The sequence below is a fragment of the Rhinoraja longicauda genome, chromosome 5, assembly GCF_053455715.1.
Source record: "Rhinoraja longicauda isolate Sanriku21f chromosome 5, sRhiLon1.1, whole genome shotgun sequence".
Classification (NCBI taxonomy): Eukaryota; Metazoa; Chordata; class Chondrichthyes; order Rajiformes; family Arhynchobatidae; genus Rhinoraja; species Rhinoraja longicauda.
Window position 1 is genome coordinate 48,468,593 of NC_135957.1, and position 21,899 is coordinate 48,490,491.

Sequence of the window (21,899 nt, forward strand, 5' to 3'; positions counted from 1 at the left end):
TCATGTTTACTAATCACAGGTGACAGAAGATGCAGAGGTACTAAGCACAGTGCTCCAGTTATGGACATGTATTGAGAATGGGCAGGATTGTACACATCCAGCAGTGTTGCACTATTAGAGTAGAGGATTTAATAGCAGTCAGTGAAAAGACATCTCTGCATTTAGAGTTCTAATGTGTGGTAATTTGTTATTTACAAAAACAACAATTTCAATTAAATGTGAAAATATACAATTTTATTTCTTTAGCAGCTGCCAGTCAAGACTGCGGCACAATTAACTAACCAGTGCAAATAATCAGAGCAAAAAATTAAATCACTTCAGCATCTAGCTTTATCCAGTGGTTTCGTCATTGTACATTCGGTGTTAAAATTCTCAAACAGCCTATAAAGCCATACACTTGTACATCAAACACTTGTACACATCTCAAACTAACAATGGGCAACTTTTGATAGTCTGTGTTCTGCTGTAAATTGACAAGTCATAATTTATAATCACTTAAAATTTCCAGATATGAAAAATATTAATTATGTAATCAACAAGAAATGAAAAAAGGCTTTCATCATGTCTATGATTATATCACTTAATTCTAAGTAAATTAAGATGAGTTTACACACTTAGCCCCCAACGCGAAGTTTCATTTCATCAATGAACTAACTAAATTTAAGTGGCCATTTCTGATTTTTATTCTAAAACTAAACTGATTTTAGTATCAATACACTGTAAAGACAAACCTATAGTTTGTGCTTCACATGAGAGTTGCCCAGGACACAAAGTAGTGACAAGGACAGGTAAACCTTTTACAGCTGACAAATTGATGAACCATATACATTACAATAACAGATGACAACCAATGGATCCCTTATAGTCTTTCCTTGAATAACCCCAAAACTAATCCTGTTCCCCACTCGCACCCCATTAATCCTACTTTAAACTTTTATCTACTTCTCCATTTTGGACATTACAATATTTACAATTGCTTTCTGTGGCAAACATTCACATCCTAAACAATTCCCATTGTTAAGACATTTCTCCTAATCTTTCCCCTCACTTTCTTGGTTGCAATTTTTAACCTAATGATCTTGGCCAACTCCCCAACCAGTGGAAACTCCTTTTCCTTAACCAAGACCGTTCACGATTTTAAAACTTCCAATTCTTTCTTTGCTGTACAAAGAGAAATAGACTCACAATAAGTTCCCAGTCTTGGCAATCAACCTGCTGAAACTACATTAATTATCAAAGAAAGATGGCAGTCAAACAAATGGCATTTCCCATCACCAGGGTTGGCTGCTTTTCAGTTTCCAGTTGGTGTTATGACAAAAACAGTAGACTGTTAAGTTTTCAATGTTTACAGCACCTGCCTACAAGTAGATGGTGCTGTATGTACATAAGGCACATGAAAGCGAAAGATAGATTTGTGTTTCATGTTATACTTTTCTTCATTGTTGGGTTACTGAACAATTAAATAATATTAAATAGATTTGTATTTATTCCTAAGATTTGTAATGATATTGCCAGTTCTGATTATACATGAGCAGCATTCCCTCTCGTTTCAGTAGCTGTTAACATAGAGGTTGAGGCCACCCAAAGTAATATAATGAAGTGCTTACTTCAAACACTTTTAATGGTGTTGCTAACTTGCTATATCCCTAGGGAGGAAGCATCCTGCAGGTTTACAGGGGAGATGGCCTCAAGTCATTCGGCTGATTTTGCAGGCAGAAATCTTTGTGGGGGGAGGGTGATTCAGAAGGAATTTGATTTATGAAATTCCAGCCTTGTATTTTGGTGTCTCTCACCAGTCTTTCTTACAGTTACTCTTCTGTATATTCCCAAACAACACAAGAATCCCAGCTAATGCAAACAAGAAAACATCCCAATAGTTCCCTCCAACTTGTATTTGGTGACAGCTCAATATTACCTGAAAAATACATTTTTCTCTAGAAGTGTCCAGCAAAAATACAACACTGAGTGATTAACGAAATGAAAATAGTTCTCAGAGGAATTCACCCATTAATTCATAGGAAATTAAACAAATTTATTAGAAAAATTAATGTGCATGTTTCAAAAACTAAAGAAATGTTTAACTTGAGCTGATTAATCATGTCTCACGCCTATCTTAGTTCTCTCAGGAAGCAATTAAAATACTGCAAAAATAAAATGGCAGATACAATATTTGACAACTTACAGCATCTTTGACAACTTACAGTATAATAGAGTTTAATTCCTTCCCTACATTATACCAAGTTCTGTACTCTGCGCTAATATCAGGAAGAATTTGCAAGGGGCAAAGTATACTTGTGCTAATAGAACTGTTATCTCCATTATCCCCATCTGCTGAACTAACCAAAAATGGGCCACTGGATGACTCCTCTCTGTTTGCTGACTCTTGGTACCCATTGTGACAGCGAATTCACTAACTTACACAACGTGAAAAAACGGTGTTGACTGGCCAGCTTACCAGGAATTAGATACACTCTCCTTTTCTATGCAGCTCACAATTTCAATACTTCATCCTGGTAAGGTTAAAAAAATGTAAACAATCAAAGAGAGGTTAAACTAACAAGCACCATTTGATTCAATATTCAAGGGATAGCAGGAACGGAGTACTGATTTTGGATGGTCAACCATGATCATATTGAATGGCGGTGCTGGCTCGAAGGGCCGAATGGCCTACTCCTGCACCTATTTTCTATGTTTCTCTGTTACACAAAACATTTTGCCAATTTTTAGAAGCAACAGCAGAGGGCGCAATTTAACCATTTGTGTTTTACCTTTCTCATGAACAAGATGCATCTTCATTTCATTCAACAGACTTGCAGTATCCCCCCGGAAAACTAGCTATATTGCAAATTTCTATAACACAGACCCTTAACAAAAATTGTTGTTCTTTAGTTTTTTTTTTCCTCATATAAATTTTGCTAGTGTGAATTTATATTCCACTTCTCAATTTTTTTGGTAGTGATTTGTGAGTTCCTTTGGGGGCATATTTCCATTACCTAAACTACTGTAGAGCGGTGATACATTATAGCATCTATATTGTGTTAACTTTTCATTTGCTTGTTATAACCTCTCATATTTTAAAATCAATTCTAACCAGCTGCTTGAATTCCTCATGTGATAAGATAACCTGCCACACTTTTGAAATTTAATATTTGCACATTTCAATCCAACTCTTTCAATGTCATAAGGGGTCGTGATGCAACTGACAGTCAATGATAAGAACAATTGAGATGATGCCCACTGTGGATTACAGCAGTTTTTCTACTCCTCCAGTAAAATTGTGGACAAAAAATTCATACGGTAAATCACATTAAATATTAATACTATATACAATGAGAATTCATAAATTTAGATCATGTTTGATCTCCAGTCCTGCATAATTTTATATGCAAAAGATTTCTCATTCAAATTATTTTTACATGATCTCAAATTCTTAAAATAAATTATGCAAAGTATTATTTTTCCTTTGCAAAACACTTTCCTTGGACATTGTCTGAAAATCAACTTTTGTTAATAAAGGCGCTCTGTGAGTCCATGAGTTTACTTTTTATTTGAAGTAAAGTCAGTCCCCATTTTATTTTAACTACATGGTTAAGAGTCAAAAGATCAAAAATATCAAAACAAAGAACAAAAATAAAAGTAAATGAGACACCTTTATATGAGAAACCATCACCCAATAACATTACTGACAATGTAGATCAAGTATACCACCCCTTATGAAACAGTAACTGTGTACAAAAGTATAACTGAGTAGTTTGGTGTTCAAGAATCTCGTGTGTTCAAGAACTTTTCATATCTGATTTGAGATTGATTGGCTCTCAGATACAATTTATGATATTCTGATTGACGTCTAGTGTATCACAAAAGAAAGTTACAATCAGTTGGGCACAAAGTAGTTGAACTTTAACACTGCCAGCTTGAAGTTGAACCGTTTGATTTTAGTATGGACTTAACTGAGGAAAGACAGTCCTCTGTGAATCCTAATTCAGTTCCTCAACCAGCCTTCACAAATGACCAACAAGTTGAGTTTTATGGTTCAAACTCAATAATCCTTGTGTTGGAGGGAAATAAAATGGAATCAATATTGCTGGGAATATTGATACAACTTGCAGCACTTGTGAAATCCCAAAAGAAAGACGATTCTAGTTTTGGAACAAATCCACTCATTTGAAGTTCTTATTAGGCCACATACAATTCTAAAGAAAAGCAATATGCTCCAAACAAAAAAACAAAAATTGGGCTTTGATTAATACAGGGAGAAAAAATATCCATAGTAATTAGAGGTGTTTCTTATTTACAAGCATTAAACCAACAAAAATGAACACAGCTGAGATGTTATTGGTTTAAAAAGCAAGGCAAATAAAAAGAGTCTTGGGTCATTAATGCCGATTTGCAATGACTCCTCACTGATTTAGGATCTTGAAAGCCGTCTTGCCACATCTGCATAAGCAGCTTCAATTTCGCTGTCTGCAGCGCAAGTGTTGGTGAACTCATCCCGAGCATAGGCATTGTTCAGGTATCGCCAGACTCCAGTCATTTCCGTCGGGATCGCAAAGTTTCGATATTTCTTTGCCACAACCTGAAAAGCAATAGAAGCCAAGCATTTCATTTAAAATCCATGTTAGTAGAAAGATCCCCGTACACCCCGCTTTGAAAAAAAAGTCTAACAACCTTCCTTGATTGTGTTCTCTTCCCATCTTCTAACCAGCCAAAGTTAAATTCCCTCCATCCACCTATAGATACTATAAAAATTGTGCTTGATATTTAGGTTAAATATACTTCCACATTACAAAATTTATACTTATAGTTTATGATCTCATCAAAATGCGAAGGTCCATAAAATTCCTGGTGAAAGAAATTGCTGGCCCCTGAGCCCGTTGTCGTCATGGCTGTCTCTAAAGGCTGGAAAGCTGTGGCTTAGAAAATATCCACGGTCAAGTAGAAAATGGGACTTTCTGATCACTGACATACAGTAAGTGCAACTTTAGACAGACACAAAAAGCTGGAGTAACTGGCAGCATCTCTGGAGAGAAGGAATGGGTGATGTTTCAGGTCGAGACCCTTCTTCAGACTTTATGCAAGATAATGCTGTTTGGAGCCATGCTTTCATCGTATACCAAGTAACTGGCTAGGTATATTCCCTCCAACTGATGAATGCATAAATCAAAGAGATTTGAATGTTAAAGAGAAGGCCGACTGGTCCATCCAATCAGCACCATAACTGCCTTTGGCCTCAAAATCCCCTCCTGGGGAGAAGGCAGGAACGGGGTACTGATTGAGAATGATCAGCCATGATCACATTGAATGGCGGTGCTGGCTCAAAGGGCCGAATGGGCTCCTCCTGCACCTATTGTCTATTGTCTACTTGGAATCCTTGGGTTAAAAACAAGGCAATTATGAGCAGAATGAATGAAAACCTCTTATCTTCTTTGGCACTCTAATATATATACAATAAGTGATGGGTGGATGTTAGTTACCTTCATGATATGCAGCTTGGGTAGAACATTACAATCAGCCAATGTCAGCTCATCACCATCAAGGAATTTGCGATGAGACACAGTCACTTCATCAACACTGTCAGCATCAATCTCTTCAGGCAACGGAGAATTCAAGTATTCATCCAACATCTTCAAGGCTTTGATCAGATTTCGTGCAAGACCTGAAAGTTACCAAATATATATTCAGCATTTATTCTCAGATTATGTTCAGATAAAGGGTCTTCGAGCTAAAACATCAACTCTGCCTCTCGTCACAGATGCTGTCTGACGTACTGAGTCTGAAGAAGGGTCTTGACCTGAAACGTCACCCATTCCTTCTCTCCAGAGATGCTGCCTGTCCCGCTGAGTTACTCCAGCATTTTGTGTCTACCATCTGACTTACTGAGGTTACTCAACATTTTCTGTTCTTACAAAATGTTGATGTTGCTCGACTTCCCTTCATCTCCAATAACAACAGTGAATGAAAACAATGCCGTTGGGCATAACAGTTGGAGTTGGCTAATTATCTGTGCTCTGCCCCTTGTCAAGAGGAGAAAACTCTCAATCGCTAGCAAGGCTTAATCTCTGAATTATAATTTTTTGGCACATTTACACTTGTCAAAAAGATTTCAATTAAATACTTGGATGAGAGAGTCTAGTTTTTTAGTTTAGTTTAGAGATATAGCGCGGAAACAGGCCCTTCGGCCCACCGAGTCCACACCGACCAGCAATCACACTGTACACTAACATTATCCTATATGCACGAGCGACAATTTACAGTATTACCAAAACCAATTAACCTACAAATCTGTACGTCTTTGGAGTGTGGGAGGAAACTGGGGCACCCGGAGAAAACACACGCGGGTCGTGGGGAGAACATACAAACAGCACCCAAGGTCAGGATCAAACACAGGTCTCTGGCGCTGTAATGCAGCAACTCTACTGCTGTGCCACCCTGAGGTTGCAGAACTTTTAATACATTTCAAATATAACCCTTTTCAATGATCAAATTTCCCATTCAATAACTGGGCATTAAACCTATTTTCCTCAAACCGCTACTGAGCACGAACATATAACAATGTGATTGCCCTATAACTAAACCACAATGCTTGTGTTTAAATATAAATGAACTCCATAGAAGAAAAAAACATGCACCATTCATTTTTATAATTCCAGCCTTTGAAGATTTCCTGAAGGCTTTATAGCTTTTAATATGAATAAAATAGCTAATATTTCACTATCGTTAAATGAAATTGGCAGGGTAATGTTAATTGAAAGCGGATATTATATCCCCCTGATTTGATAGAAATGAGCATAACGACTCAAAGCAACTCCAAAGAATCACAAAGCAATGTTAAATATGGTACTGTGTTGGAGGACATCAGCAGATCAAGCAGCATCTGTGGAAGTAAAGGACAGACTTGGTGGAACCCTTCTTCAGAATGGGTAGAATGGGGGTGGGATGGTGGAAAAAAAAGAGGTGGATACAAGGGGGGGGGGGAGGGTGTTATTGGCAAATACATGAACTAAGTGACAAAGTTTAGAGATGAAAGGAGACAAAAATATGTCAGACAAGAAGCGGAGCGGAATGTAACAGAGGGATGGATAATAGTAGAAGGAGACAGCATGGAGGAAAGAGTGGGGATAAATGGGAAATGGGACTGGGGGATGTGAAATGAGCTTACAGAGGGGAAGGGGCAGGGTGGTGGGGAGTTTGGCAGTAACTTTGTTTTTTGTTCAAAGTTCCAGCAGCTACAGTTTTTTGCGACTCCAGTTAAATACTGCGTAATTTTCTGGTGTAAATATAAGCAGGTGAAAAACTGTAAACAGATTAAAATGAGAATGGACAAAGGCAATTACAAAGAATCAGTCTAAAATAATCACTCCCTGTAGAGTAAATGATACAAAGCGAGGATGTATTTAATCTATTTAACCATCTTCAGTCAGTTTAAGAAAACTTAATCACTAAAGTTCAGTTACAAACCTTGTTGCAAATACTTGAAAATTTAAGTCTTTTTCCATAACAGTTAAGCTTTGACTTTACCATCAAGACACACAATTTGTGCCAGTTGACAGCTGCATACACCATACCTGTTCTCATTAAACAGTAATATTTATATACAGGGAAAGAGTATAAGTTACTCAAAGAGCATGAAAGGTCACCTTAGGATATTCAAAATTATATTTCGTTTCCGAAGATTAAATGGAGAAGAAATGTCATTGTTAGTTTTGAATGGGTGAGTGATAAAACAAATTAAAAGAGTGGTTATGAGAATATCACCTTTTAAACAATTGCCAGTGTAGTAACAGCAGCAACATCCACCGTGTAGGATGAATCTGCACTATATAAAGAAATTATATCTTAAATTATTTCTCTGACTTACTCTACGACTAAAACCGATCAAAGCTCAATGCATTGAAAACAATATAGTCTTACCCTTTATATTAGCAACCCTTTATATTAGGGTTAGACTAGTTAACAACTGCCCTGCTAAGTGGGAATCTTTTCTCAAAGTCACTATTAAGCCTGCCCAATCAATTAAGAATTTGAAGGAGGTGATAATGGAGAATTTAAAGCTACATGTAATACATTCCAACTTTTCCCAAAGTCACATTCAAAGAGAATTGTGACAGAGAAGAATCCAGGAATTGAGACCAATTTGTAAATTGTTGTATTGCAACAAATCATATTGTTAACCAGTTTGGACTCATTGGCTGGAGTTTTTGCAGATATCTTCAACCTCTCATTACTGAGGTCTGTGGTTTTCAACTGCATAAAAATGACATCAATAATACCGGTGCCCAAGGTGAGTATGGCGGCGTGCCTCAATGACTGCTGACCAGTCGCACTAACATCCACTTTGGGAGGTTGGATATGGCACATATTAACTCCTACCTCAACAAGAACCTTGAAGCACTACAATTTGCCTACCACCACACCACGTCAACGGAGGGTGCGTTCTCACTGGCTCTCCACTGGAGCACTTGGGACAATAAAAACACATGGGTCGGGCTGTTGTTCATAGACCAAAGCTCAACGTTCAACCCCATCATCCCCTTCAAACAGGTTACTTAACTCACGGAACATGACATCCCTCTGCAACTAGATCCTGACCTCGTCAACAGACCACAATCTGTACGGATTGGCAGCAACACTTCTCCTTAATAAGCATCAGTACAGGAGCACCTCCAGGCTGTGTGCTCAGCCCCCTGCTCTACTCATTCTACGCTCATGTCCATGAAGCCGGACAGAGTCCCAACTCCATCTTAAAATTCAATGATGACACCACCGTTGCTGGATGAATTATAGATAGAGTATAGGCAATCGATCGATTGACCAAATGGTGCCAGGACAACCACCTTGTTCTCAACGTCAGTAAAACCAAGGAACTGATTATTGATTTTACAACAGGAATGCCGAAGATCCACAAATTGCCTTCATCGATGGGACAGTGAAGGAGAGTGTCAACAACTTCAAATTCCTAAACATGCATACCTCTCAAGATCTGTCCTGGACCCAGAACATTGATGCAATCAAAAAGAAAGCTTATCAATGCCTCTACTTCCTTAGAAGTTTGAGGAGATTCAGTATGCCACTGAATACGTGCAGGCATACAGTAGAGAGCATACTGACTGACCGCATCCTGGCCTGGTTCGGCACCTCGAACGCTCGAGAACAAAGAAGATCCAAAGATGTACAGGTATGTAGGTTAATTGGCTGGGTAAATGTAAAAATTGTCCCTAGTGGGTGTACGATAGTGTTAATGTACGGGGATCACTGGGCGGCACGGACTTGGAGGGCCGAAAAGGCCTGTTTCCGGCTGTAGATATATGATATGATATGATCGCAAAATGTGGTGACTGTCTAGTCCATCATGGATACTGACCTCCCCCCACCATCGACAGGATCTGCAGGAGTCGCTTCCTCAAAAAGTTAGCCAGCATCAGTGACCCACGCCACCCTGGCCACATGCTCATTTCACTCCTGCTACTGTGAAGGTGGTATAGCAGTCTGAAAACTATCGTCCAGGGGCACAGCTTCCCTCCAGCCATCAGGCTATTGAACAATACAACCTTTAAATAAGTTACAAACTAGATAGAGTTAAGGCATTTTGCCTATGTATACACCGAGTTTTGTTGTTGTTTATTATGGTGTTATAAAGTACATTTACAGATCTATTGTGCAGCTGGAAGTAAGAATTCCATTGTTCCGTTTGGGGAAATATGACAATAAACAACTTAAGTACTTTCAAAATTATCTATTCTAAATTAGCTGTGATCAATAAACTTGTTGACATGCACACAATAATCAATGCAAACTTGTTAAATTGAGGCTGTTCCACACTTACGATCCAAGCCGACTTGAAAGTGCTTGATACTGACACTTAATGAATGTTACATTCCATAAAACTGACATCCTTTCTCCTGTCCTTGATAAGCACACATATAAGCAATTGCAATCTTTAATAATGTGTTGCAAAAAATCTTCCTACCATGCAAAGATGTTCTCAATATGCCCCGGTAGAAACATGTCTGGATATTCATAACATGACACTAAACAAAAATGGTGAATTCTACTTCATCCTAAAGACATAAAAGGGAGGTCTTTCTTGTCTTACTGGGAGACATTGTTATGAAAGTTAATGGCAAACATGTGGCTCACATTTATTTCACAACTAGAATTTCCCCTCAGCTTCGTCCAACTAACCACAAAATTTGACCAAGGGAACTGGTGGAAGTTGATTAGACAAAAAAAATCCAATCCAAATAAAGGATTGGTTCTCAGTAGGACAAGGAGGAACAGTACTATTCCTTCCTCCAGGGCTAACATTCTAAGTTCCTGTTAGCTTGCAAATTCTTTAATCTCAAATCACATCTCCTCCTTCTCCCTCCAGTACAACAGGAACCTGACACCCCTTCCATTTCTCAGAGCCAACAATATGCCTCATTTGATGTCCACAGTTTCATTCCGTAAAGCAAATGAAGCTCTATGCCATAAAATACCTTACACCTGACTGCAGTGGGTAATCTCTGCTTATCCACAAGCCAGTGAAATCAACCCTCTGGTTTCAGAGAGCTATACTATCCTTTGATCCATCATATCATTATGATCCAACAATATCATTCATTAATGACCATCTAGGTTTTCTGGTGCCGAATTAAAGGAAAAATAAATCTCAATAATTATAGACTCTGCAAATCAAGTATGCTAAGAAAATATCCACATTGTTTTATAATTAACTATTTCAACAATGTAAAATGTCAAACATCCTCCAGGTGTGGTTACTAATAAACTCTAAGCCAAAACTGAAGTTGTTTATGGGCATTTGAGAAATCTAAATACTTACTGTATCACTTATTCTCATATTATACTTTGAGAATTTATAGCAAGTATTAACAATGGATGTATTGAAATGCTATTCCTTACATTCTTTCCCAATTATTGACTGTGACTGCCGTAGTAAATCTATCTTTCAACACGTGTATCACTAAAGCAGTTTTCTGCTCATTTGAACTGTGACAGACCTGGCAATCCAATACATTCATAGTTCGTATTGTTAATTATTGAGAATAAGGTCTTCATTTCTGTTTCACCTTAATGATATACAATGAGGTCATTATGGCCTCTCAAATCCATGGAGCCATCCCATTCTCCCCTATGTTTCCTGACAATCTATTATCCCTACATTCCACCCCTCCTCCCCCAAGATAGTACCATTCACCCATACACTGGCCAATTTACAGTGGTCAATTAAATCCACCAACCAGCATGTTTTTTGGGATGTGGGAAGAGTCTAAAGTACCCAAGGAAACAGACAGGGTGGTTGCCCTCGAAGGCTGGGATTAAACACAGTGTTAAATCAAAAACCCCTTCATAAAGATCAATTCTAAATGAATAAAGAAATGGAAAATGTATTAGGCATTTGTATGGCATGTGGCTTTGAGTCTCTAAATTATTGATCTTGCTGCACATTCTTGGATGCTTGTCAAGCAGCTCTTAAAAATTATGTGATATTAGATAAGCAGAATGTGCCCCATGGATAAAAAGACAGGAGCTTGGAGACTCAAACCTGATGTTTTCTCCACATCAACCACAAAGCTAACAATAAAAAACTGAATTTAGAATTTTAGTATCATACTAATTTTAAACAGCCTACATATTTCTCCAAGAACACTCTTGAGGCTTGAAAGCTTTTGCCCGTTGCTTAGGAACAGACGTGCAAATCCTGTGCCAATGGAGTTCCACTGACTTCCTTTCCAATTACTTCCCTTCCAGAGGAACTGTTGGTGCAGGTCAATGACAATTAAATTTTAATTGGTTCAAGTGTGGTACACCGAGTTCAAGGCTGTTGCTACATCCGAGACTATAATTATGAACTGACAGCCTGTCATCTCCACACCAAAAAGCTGCAAATTATTATGTAAGGGAAACACAAATACATGAGGATACACAAATTTAGAATTACGAGTCCATTCATTTCTCACATCAAACGAAACAAAAGGGGTATTGTATGCAAAGGTGCCCCAGCGATTGTACAGAAAACATTTATTTATGGCTTTAGCTATGGTAAAATATCCCGAGAGAACTTTCCCTCTATGGCTTGAAGCGTCCCAGTTCTGTACAGCTTGGTCTACCTCTTGCCTCACTCGATCTCCATCTCAAAGAGTAATGTGTTTGTGTCAAACATCCATTACAAGCCTTTAGATTCCCATAGCTATTTCACCTATTCTTCATCCCATCCTGCCCCCTGCTGGAACTGCATTCCATTCTCACGGGTCACTTTTTTCCATTGCACTTGCTCCCATGATGAAACTTTCCATGCAGGTGGTCTGAAAAGCCATGTTCAGCTATATCAAGTTGCTGCACTGAACAGCTCTACAAATAATTCCCTATTCAACAATGTTAGGAAGCACAATCACCAGAGGGATCAGCACCAAGGCTCATCACTGCCATTGAGGATAAGCCAATAAATGCTGGTTTCCAAAATATGCCCAGAAATTGTTGATTTGTTTACCAGCAATCCACATATAGCTTGAATTAATAGTAATTGATACATTTCTGCTGCTCCCTGAAGACCTCACCACAACTTTATCCAGTCTCTAAGCAATGCAATTCAAAGGGCATTAAATGTTGCAAAATAATGAGGGCCGCACACTGCGCAGCGGTTGAGTTGCTGCCTTACAGCACCAGAGACCCAGGCTCGATCCTGACTACGGGTACCGCCTGTACAGAGTTCCTATGTTCTTGCTGTGACCACATGGGCTTTCTCGAGTGCGCCGGTTTCCTCCCACACTCCAAAGACAGGTAATTTGTAAATTATCCCCAGTGAATAGGATAGTGCTAGCGCACAGAGTGATCGGTAGTCGGTATGGACTCGGTGGGCTGTAGGGCCTGTTTCCACACACTCTCTCTCTCAAGTCTAAAAGTAAAGTCTAATAGCCAGAATTGCGAGGGATATGCCTGTTTAGTAGCCAGCCCACTTGTTATTCAGTGCAGCCACACACGAAGGGGTGGTTGATGAAGATATTAAAGAACCCTCAAAAAAAAAAAAGTGGAAATTGGGAAAACCTTTCACCATCAGTTTTGGGCAATTATCTCAGCCCTAGGATTTGGGGGCAGAAGGGCTTCAGGAGATCCTTCCAGATCAAAATGTTTTGCTTCATTTACTTCACCAATGGGTTCTCAAAGATCTTCGATTTAGTTTAACAGTTAACATTTAAGAGATAGCTGTCCCCATCAAATTCTTTAAAAAATAATTGAAAAGTTCCACATGTGCCTTTGTGGTTTCTTCTCTCCTTTCTTCTTTCCCTTCACTCCTTTCTCCACTCTCCTCCCCAAACTAACACATTAGCAATTTGAATTGTATCACACGGATGCTACAGATTATAACAATTTAGTCAACAAACAAAACGTAACCTTTATTTCTATTGTATATAAAATTTGCTCCTAATAGAGGTCAAGATCTTTAACCTTGGGTAAGCCCAATCAATATCCAAAATTTGTGTAGGACTTTATTCATGCTAAAACTTCATGACATGGCATCAATACTCTCCACTCTATGGGTGTGAACTGTAGCTCTCACCGTCATTAGCATTAAGCCTTGTGTTTTTAATGAATGCTGAAAACTTCGCAAAGATGTCAATTCCAGCAGTATTAGAGTCATGTTGCTTAGCTGCAAGCTTGAGATACCTGAAAGAAATACAAAATATCTTTGGTCATTATGTTCCACTGTCATTAGACTTAAGTAATGCAATAAAATCAGACGCAATACTAATGTACGACTGTAACATTCACGGAAACTCAAACTTTTTCCTCCTTTGAATTTGATTATCGGTCTAATGCCAGTGGTGGCACAAATTTCATGCCACTGTAAATACAGAATAACCTTCCTATTCCCTTGCAATTTATTCAGTTAATATTCAAAATATTTTTAGAATTAATTCTGCATTTTAGTATTACTTTAACTTCTGAATTTATGCACTTGACAAGGTGATCAATATCTGTTTAGGAAACCATTGCGTATTGATGTTAACTACACTGCATATTCCCAGCAATCTGGTGCTTTGAGTACTGCCAGGTGCAGAGTATATTTTATTGTAGTAGGATACTTTAATTACAAACTTTTAAGAAACCATACGAGTTGAGTTTAGTTTATTGTGACTTGTTCCAAAGCACAGCGAAAAACTTTTGTTGCGTGCTAACCAGTCAGCAGAAAGATAAAACACAATTACAATCGAGCCGTCCACAGTGTACCAATGCACGAGAAAGGGAATAACATGAATAACGTTAAGTGCAAGATAAAGCCAGTAAAGTCTGATCAAAGATAGTCCGAGGGTCCATGCAGTATCAATGATTTATATTTAATTTTGTGTACTAGTCACCTTTTGCTGGTCTGGTTTGTCAGTTTGGCATCTCGTATTAGTGCTGCACCACTATTTCTTATCTACTCTATATTAGGCAAAGATTAACAAATTAGATGTACAAGGCCAGAATCATAAAGAACTTCGGGAGCCAATTCTTCCATGCTACTCGTTCCACAGATTTAAAATAAAAAGTCACCAAAAGTGCTGGGTAATGTTAGCGTTCCAAAGATGTGATAAAATTTCTCCCGAGTATTTAGATGACTTTCCAAAAATATCACTTAGAAATTCTCAATTATAATAATTAGACGTTCATGGTTTAACATGTTTATTCGAGTTGTACTTTAATACCTTTGAATCAGGAATTGCGTTTTAATTCCATTCAAATACACTTAGGCTGGAGAAACAAAAGAGAATTGTCTCTTTATATTTATATATTCTCAATTTCTCCACTAACACACAAGAACATTATGTAGAATGCAGCATCTGCTTCAGGTGGTATATTCCCCCCTTTCAAGCCTTGTTCCCTTTCTCATCATAGATTCAGTAGTGACAACACAGCAATCTGTTGAAGTCCCAGTGATAAAATCTCCAGTCACATTATTCACAGATGCATAAACTCGCATTAATTAATGGTGGCTGTCTTTCAAATTAGGACAAGTGCAAAGAGCAGGGGAATAAGAAATAACTTTGATATGTTAAATTGTAGGGTAGATGTTAAATTAAGGGTAGATTTCACCAGTTCTCACCAATAGCCCAGCATGTAACCAATACTTATGTCAGCAAATGACACATCAACTGATGACATTTCTCACCGCAGGCAAATGCTCAGAAAAAAATCCACCTGCTCATTTACTTTGGGTTTTTTTCCCCTCTCCTGCATATTAGATCTAATTTTGTAAAAATATAACCCTTCCAAACTGTCAATTAAACATTTTGTATAAATATATCCTTTCCAAATAAATTATATGATAATAAATGCTGTTGCATGTAATAGGAAACATTTTAAAAAACAGGTTTGAAAATGAAATTCACCCTTTGACCTGGTGTGCTTATTGCGATTACAACAGCACAACAGACTTTTACTGTTGCTGCTCTTCGGGAGTTCCTCACAACTGAGGAGGCCTCCATTCTAATTCCATGGTTTGGAGGTTGCTGATTAAGTCTATATACATTCAGCAGACTACAATAAATGGTGCAGTAAGTACCTAAAATGAGCAGATGGGTCATTAGGGATATTCAGCATTCAATTGGCCATTTTGTTTGGTTTCCTCACATTTCTGAAAAGATTCTGGATGCTTGGTGTCACTTTGGACGTGCCTCCTCTTGAGCAGTTGAGTCAGCGATTCCCACAGTGAACAGTCGATCTGCTCTGCAGTGCCATGGGGTAATAGTCAGAAAAGCAGATGGCTACCTGAGCATAGGAGTTGGAAGCTGAAAAGTTGTTTAACGTCATGATCAAGATTTGTTGTACAGGCTCAGGTGGGTCTTGCCCTAGCATCATTGGAGATTTGCACTGAACTAGAATACTGCTGTTGTCAAACTTAGCTATGGAGCTGAAAAGTTATCTCGCCCGTCAGTGACCAGCAACAAAATTGTAATTAAATTTCTCCTTTCTTTCTCTACAACTTTGCCACTACCTCCCCATCTATCTCCCAACTCCCCACCACCATCACCATCTATTTTGTTAACAACAGCCAGAAGTTACTAATATTGAATTAAAATTATCTACTCGGGACATTTAGTTGCATTAGCCACAGCTGTTCATTATTTCAGGGAATAATACTGGACCATAATTAAGCACCCGCATAAAGCCAATGAGGACTTTGACAATGCAACTTACTTTGGTGGACACAAAGTTTCCTCCAAGAATTCTTCCATTTTATTGACATCGGTCTTAACCTCTCCATTAAAGGTCAGGAATGGAGGGTGAGTACCAGGGGCTAGGTTATGTAGATCAGCCGGTTTTCTAGAAATAGATAATCAAGGATGCAATTTTAAGACAAAGAATATCAGCTAAATCACTAATAAAGCAAGAATCACAGCTCTCAATTTCTCAGATGTTCTATTAATGGATTCCACATTTGCTGAAATGATCTAGGCTTTAAGCCCGCATTAACATACTTGGAAGTTAGTCAAAATCTTACAGCAGTTTATCAATGCTGCAGCAAAATACGGGGGATGCTTAAACTTGACACAAATATTAATTTAAGCTTTTAATATAAATTTCAAACATCTAAAGAACTTTCAACAGCGGAATAATAGCCCCATGATGTTCTATATTTTCTTTTTCATTTATGTCATGGATTTTCAACTCAGTAGAATAGCTTACTGAAGGGTTCTCCATATGGCTGATTAATGCCAACCCATGACTATCCAATAAAAAAGATGTTTGTTTTGCATCAGAGTTCATTTATCATTCAGGTGGAATCCCTCACTTCCCTGCACCACTCCTGACAGCCACAGACTGGAGGACTGATGTTATCTATTAAAATGACATGAGACCTGCTGTGTGGTGTCAACCCAGACATGGCATTAGGGTCGGCTATTATTTTCTTTTGTATGAGGATTTCAAAAGGTGGAACTGGTTTTAACCGCAATGCTAAATTTCAGACAATCAAATCCAATAAAACCTAAAGGTAAATTCACAAATGTTTTCACAAGATAAATTATTTTGTCTTTTGATTAATGATTTGACAAAAATCTCCAACCAACGGACAAAACATGGATTCAGTTAACCCAATTGTCATTGAAAAGTGATGTTTATACTGGGTACAATCTTGTGGTGATAATGAATATCAACAAAGATGTTGCCATTTGTCTTTTCAAGTCATGTTGTAAAGCTCTTATGTAGGTGATGTACACATGAATGGATTTACTGGAGGATTTATATTTGGATCCAAGAAATGGTGTGCATGGTGCCAGAGAAAAGTATTCCAAGATAATTCAAACCATTACAAAATTGAAGAATCAGTCGAATTGCTCTCATTCTGCACCCTGCTCTGGACAATTAATTCAGGTAAGATATCAAACAATTAGTAACCGATGACAAATAAACAATTAAAATAAACAAAACAACAATAACATGACATGCTGTTTTAGCTTCCAAACAGTGGAGGTTAGTATTTTTTAATTTTTCCAATATTTGATGACTCATGAATCAGAAAATAATTAAGCAGGATTACTGGTTCTTGCAGAAGACAAAGCATATGCAAGCAAAGCTGTGCAAAGAAATCAGCATTAGAACAGATGTGTGTGTTAACATCAAACGGAAAAAGAAAAATTAAGACCCATAATCGAGTGTTTGGCTTAAAAGCTGCAGTTAATAGGACAAATTTGAACAAAAACGTTAAGAATTCCAAGTCTCAAGAAGGTATCAGCAATAGAAATGATGAAAATAGGAATACAAATATAATGACAATAACATAGAGATTAAAAGAGAACTTCAGTTATAACTAATAGCTCGCGATCCCTGAATTAGCTCAACGTGACATTCCAGTGTGGCAAGAGTTTCTGATGAGAGGTCATTGACCCAAAATTGTAAACTCTTTCTGCACAGATGCTGCTTGAACTAGGTACTGCATTTTCTGTTTTATAACATTTCCATTTATTATATTTATTTTTGAAACTACATATTTTACATTATGGAAACACAAGAAATTGCAGACGCTGCAATCTTGAGCAAAAAAAGTGTTGGAGGAACTCAGCAGGTTAAGCAGCACCTATGAGTGGAAATGGGCAGACTATGTTTTGAATCAGAACAAAGGTAGGTACAAAATGCTGGAGTAGCTCTTTTTTTATTATTATTATTATTATTATTTTTTAATCAAAAATATTTATTCAAATATTAAAATAATATATACAATACAATAAAACCAAAACAGAACCCACCACCAGAATATTATACAAACAAATATACCAATTGAAACTATTATACAATTATATTACAATCCCCATCCAGGATACATCCAATCCCCCGCGGTGCCCAGCGGTCCCGGAAATCCTCCAGGGTGCCCGTGGACAGCACGTAGTCCCTCTCCAACACCACCCGGGCGCGGACGTAACCCCGGAAAAGGGGTAGGCAGCTGACTCGGGCAGAGCCCTCTTCCGCCTGGCGCAGTGAGTCGCGGATGGCTAGCTTGGCCAGGCCCAGGAGCAACCCAACCAGGACATCCTCAGCCCTACCCTCTCCCCTACTCACAGGGTGCTGGAGTAGCTCAGTGGTTCAAGCAGCATCTCGGGAGAGAAGGAATGGGTGACGTTTCAGGTTGAGACCCTTCTTCAGACGGATGTCAGGGGAGGGGGCGGGACAAAGATAGGATGTGGTCGGAAACAGAAAGATTAGTGGGAGAACTGGGAAGGGGGAGGGGATAGAGAGGGGAAGCAGGGACTACCTGAAGTTAGAGAAGTCAATGTTCATACCACTGGGGTGTAAACTGCCCAAGTGAAATATGAGGTGCTGTTCCTCCAATTTGCGCTGGGCCTCACTCTGACAATGGAGGAGGCCCAGAATGGAAAGGTCAGATTGGGAATGGGAGGAGGAGTTTTTGAATCAGAACCTTTTTTCAGACATAGTGTTTTACATGATGGTTAACATTTGCTTACTCTAGTCCTTTACCTCTTCACGTCCACTGTTGTGACATTGAACACAACACCTTTCAGCCAGAGAATCATAAAGAGGCGCTGGGAAAAGGGGCAATTACCAATACTCTCTCCATCAATGCCAGCCTGGAGGAGAAAAGAGAAGTATTTGTTTATACTACTTGCAACAAAGATCATTTTCCAACATTTATTCTCAACTTTATTGTTACCAAAATTTAAGCATGCCTAAACTCTATTCCATGAAAATTAAACTTTCATTTTCTTGACCATGAAAATTCAGACAGAATCCAAAATTATTGAGGGGACTTATTTCAAAGCTATTTTCCCCTCATTGTCTTGGTACTGTATTGCCTGTAGTTACTTGTGTTTTTGAGTCTTTATAAGAGTACTTTGAAGAGGCAATATTAATTGATCAGTATAAATGCACTTTTTTAATGTAGATAACTTCATAATACCACTCAAAGTGAACAGGTGAAACCTTTCTGCTCTCCTAGTTAACATTAATCCCAAACCAATTTAACTGAAACATTATAAAAAATGTTGGAATAACATAGCGGTTCAGGCAGGATTTCTGGAGGACATGGATAGTGACTTGACAAGTTGGGTTGAGGCCATCCTCATATTAACATATTATCAGATCATTTTCACGCGGATTGATAATACCGCCTGAACGAAAATAGTCTGCTACATTTTCAACATCACAACAATGACTGCACATCAAATGTGTTTAATTGACCATATCAGGTGGAAAATCCAACTGACTAAAGCCAAAACCTCCATTACATAATCTGATACCATAGAAGGCTTGAGAGACTTTCACTACTGAAGACTGGAATCATTCATATCTATGCAGCTGATGGGCTCCACACTAAACACATCTGTAAACAATGCCACAACTATTGATCCAAGTTCTATTCAATTGGCATTGCAGCAAATAAGTAATCAAATAGTGGGATAATCAGACACTTCAGCTACCCTGCAAAGCAAGGGTGTAGAATCATTGACAGTAGGAATTAGCTGGAGTCCAAAACCAGCAAAGACCCTTTTGCACATACTGACAGTAGGATCCGTTCTGTGGATTGGGACAGAAAGAAAAGACCAAAACTTTTTTTTTCATTTCTCAGTACACAAGAAAGCAGGAGTTGGACTCCCCACACATCATCTCCTTTCTGGCTGGGCAAAGGTTTCTAATCAGCCAAAGCATAATTTGCACTTTTCAGAAATCAATATCCAAATAAAATGCCCCACCCTTTAATTGTCCCCATTCATTTTTAACTAACTAGCCTAAAATTCCTCCTGCCATTGGATACCACAGTAATATCAAAAGGTAATGATTCCCAAAGCTATTGAAATAAAATAAAAAAATATGGGACATATCATGCTGCACATGGTAGGTGTAACAGAATTCACTTATCAGGCCAACGACCTTTTCTCAGAAATTTAACATTTCCAGATCTGATTAAAAAGCCATTGACCTTAAATGCTTAAAGCGATCCTTCCCACTGCTGGTCTCTAACCTGCTGTAAATTAACCTGCTGAATATCTCCAGCATTTTCTGGCACTACATCTGGGTATTTGCTCACTCTGGCTTAATTTGCCCCTGGAGCTGTAAACTGCACAGACACGAGGCTGTAGATGCTGAAATCTTGAGCAAAAAACACTGCTGGAAGAACTTAGCAGATTAGGGCAGTATCTGTGGGAGAGAAATTGACGGACAATGTTTCTGGTAGGGATTTATAGGTTTATATGACTTCGTAACTCTTTAGTTTGCTTACTCCTCCCCACCCAAACCTCTTCCTCCCCAGGCATCTTCCTTTGCAACTAGAGGATGCATCATCTGTGTCGACAACACCTCTGCCACCTTCATTCAGGGACTCTAACAACCATTCCAGGTGAAATAAAAGTTTTCTTGTACCAGCTCCAACCTCTTCTACAGCATTTGGTGCCCTCGATGTTGCCTTCTCTAGATCAGCAAGACCAAGTGTTGACTATTTCGCCGAACACTTGCACTGCCTGCCAGGCCCTAATGGTCCCCCGGCTACTAAACCACTTTAACTCCCATTAGTATATCGACCCCTCTGTCTTGGGCCTCCTCAACTGCCACAGTGAGGCCACATGCAAACTGGAGAAACAGTGTCTCATTCTCTTTGGGTAGCTTACAACCAAAGAATATAGAGCAGAGCAGCTTTCAGTTCCATGAGTTTGAACACTGGTACATAAATAATGCCTACATTAGGAACAGCAGATGCTGGAATCTTGCATATAACACAGTGCTTTTCCAGCTTTTCTCCCCCCCCCCCAATACGATCAGTCTAAAGAAGGGTCCCCAACCCGAAACGTCACCTACCTAGGTCCTCCAGAGATGATGCCTGAGTTAATCCAGCACTGCATTCTACATAACCAATGTCTATTGGCTCAGCAGAACTTCTGATGTAAACCTACACTTTCAAATGAGGAGATCAATTTGAAGAGTTTAACAAATCAAATACTGCTAGTCTTTGTAATTTAATTGAACCCAGGGCAAAGAATTCTTCAGAAATCACATTATTTCAATCAATCCCAAGTATTCCACTTCCTTTTAGTTAAGCTGTTAAAATGGTATAATAATCCTAGGGGAAGAACACAAACAAATCCAACAGAAATATGGCTCCAAGTCACTTGCAGTAATAAAATAACCACTGGGCCTTTGTGTGATTTTACAGGTTCTACATTGACAGGGAAATCTGCAAAATAGAAAACAGCTGTGCCTTTGATAGAACACCATTTACTGCTTGTCTGAAAACAGCTGGCACCTTTGTCCCTGCGGATATAACAGCACTCAAAGATGCAAATAACAGAAAGCCCGAGTCACATTATAGAAAATAACAGTGATTTTATAGTAATTCTTTCACAATCGAATGAAACGCAACCAGAAAGCTAGAAGCAATATAAATTTATCATTTTCCAGTAATTTGAGTTATT

At 38.5% G+C, this 21,899-nt stretch overlaps 1 protein-coding gene across 2 annotated transcripts in view; it reads right to left on the reverse strand.

Annotated features, from left to right (window-relative positions):
- Positions 1-245: 245 nt before the first annotated feature.
- The window catches only part of LOC144593623 (chloride intracellular channel protein 5-like), a 93,590-nt gene continuing 71,936 nt past the window's right edge, over positions 246-21,899 (reverse strand). For both annotated transcript variants that reach the window (XM_078399479.1, XM_078399480.1), the window contains exons 2-6: positions 18,955-19,064; positions 16,180-16,305; positions 13,559-13,665; positions 5,475-5,656; positions 246-4,576 (exon numbers count right to left, since the gene is read on the reverse strand). In XM_078399479.1, coding sequence (XP_078255605.1) covers positions 4,409-4,576; positions 5,475-5,656; positions 13,559-13,665; positions 16,180-16,305; positions 18,955-19,064 — 693 coding nt within the window. In that variant the 3' untranslated portion in view covers positions 246-4,408. The remainder of the gene's footprint in view (positions 4,577-5,474; positions 5,657-13,558; positions 13,666-16,179; positions 16,306-18,954; positions 19,065-21,899) is intronic.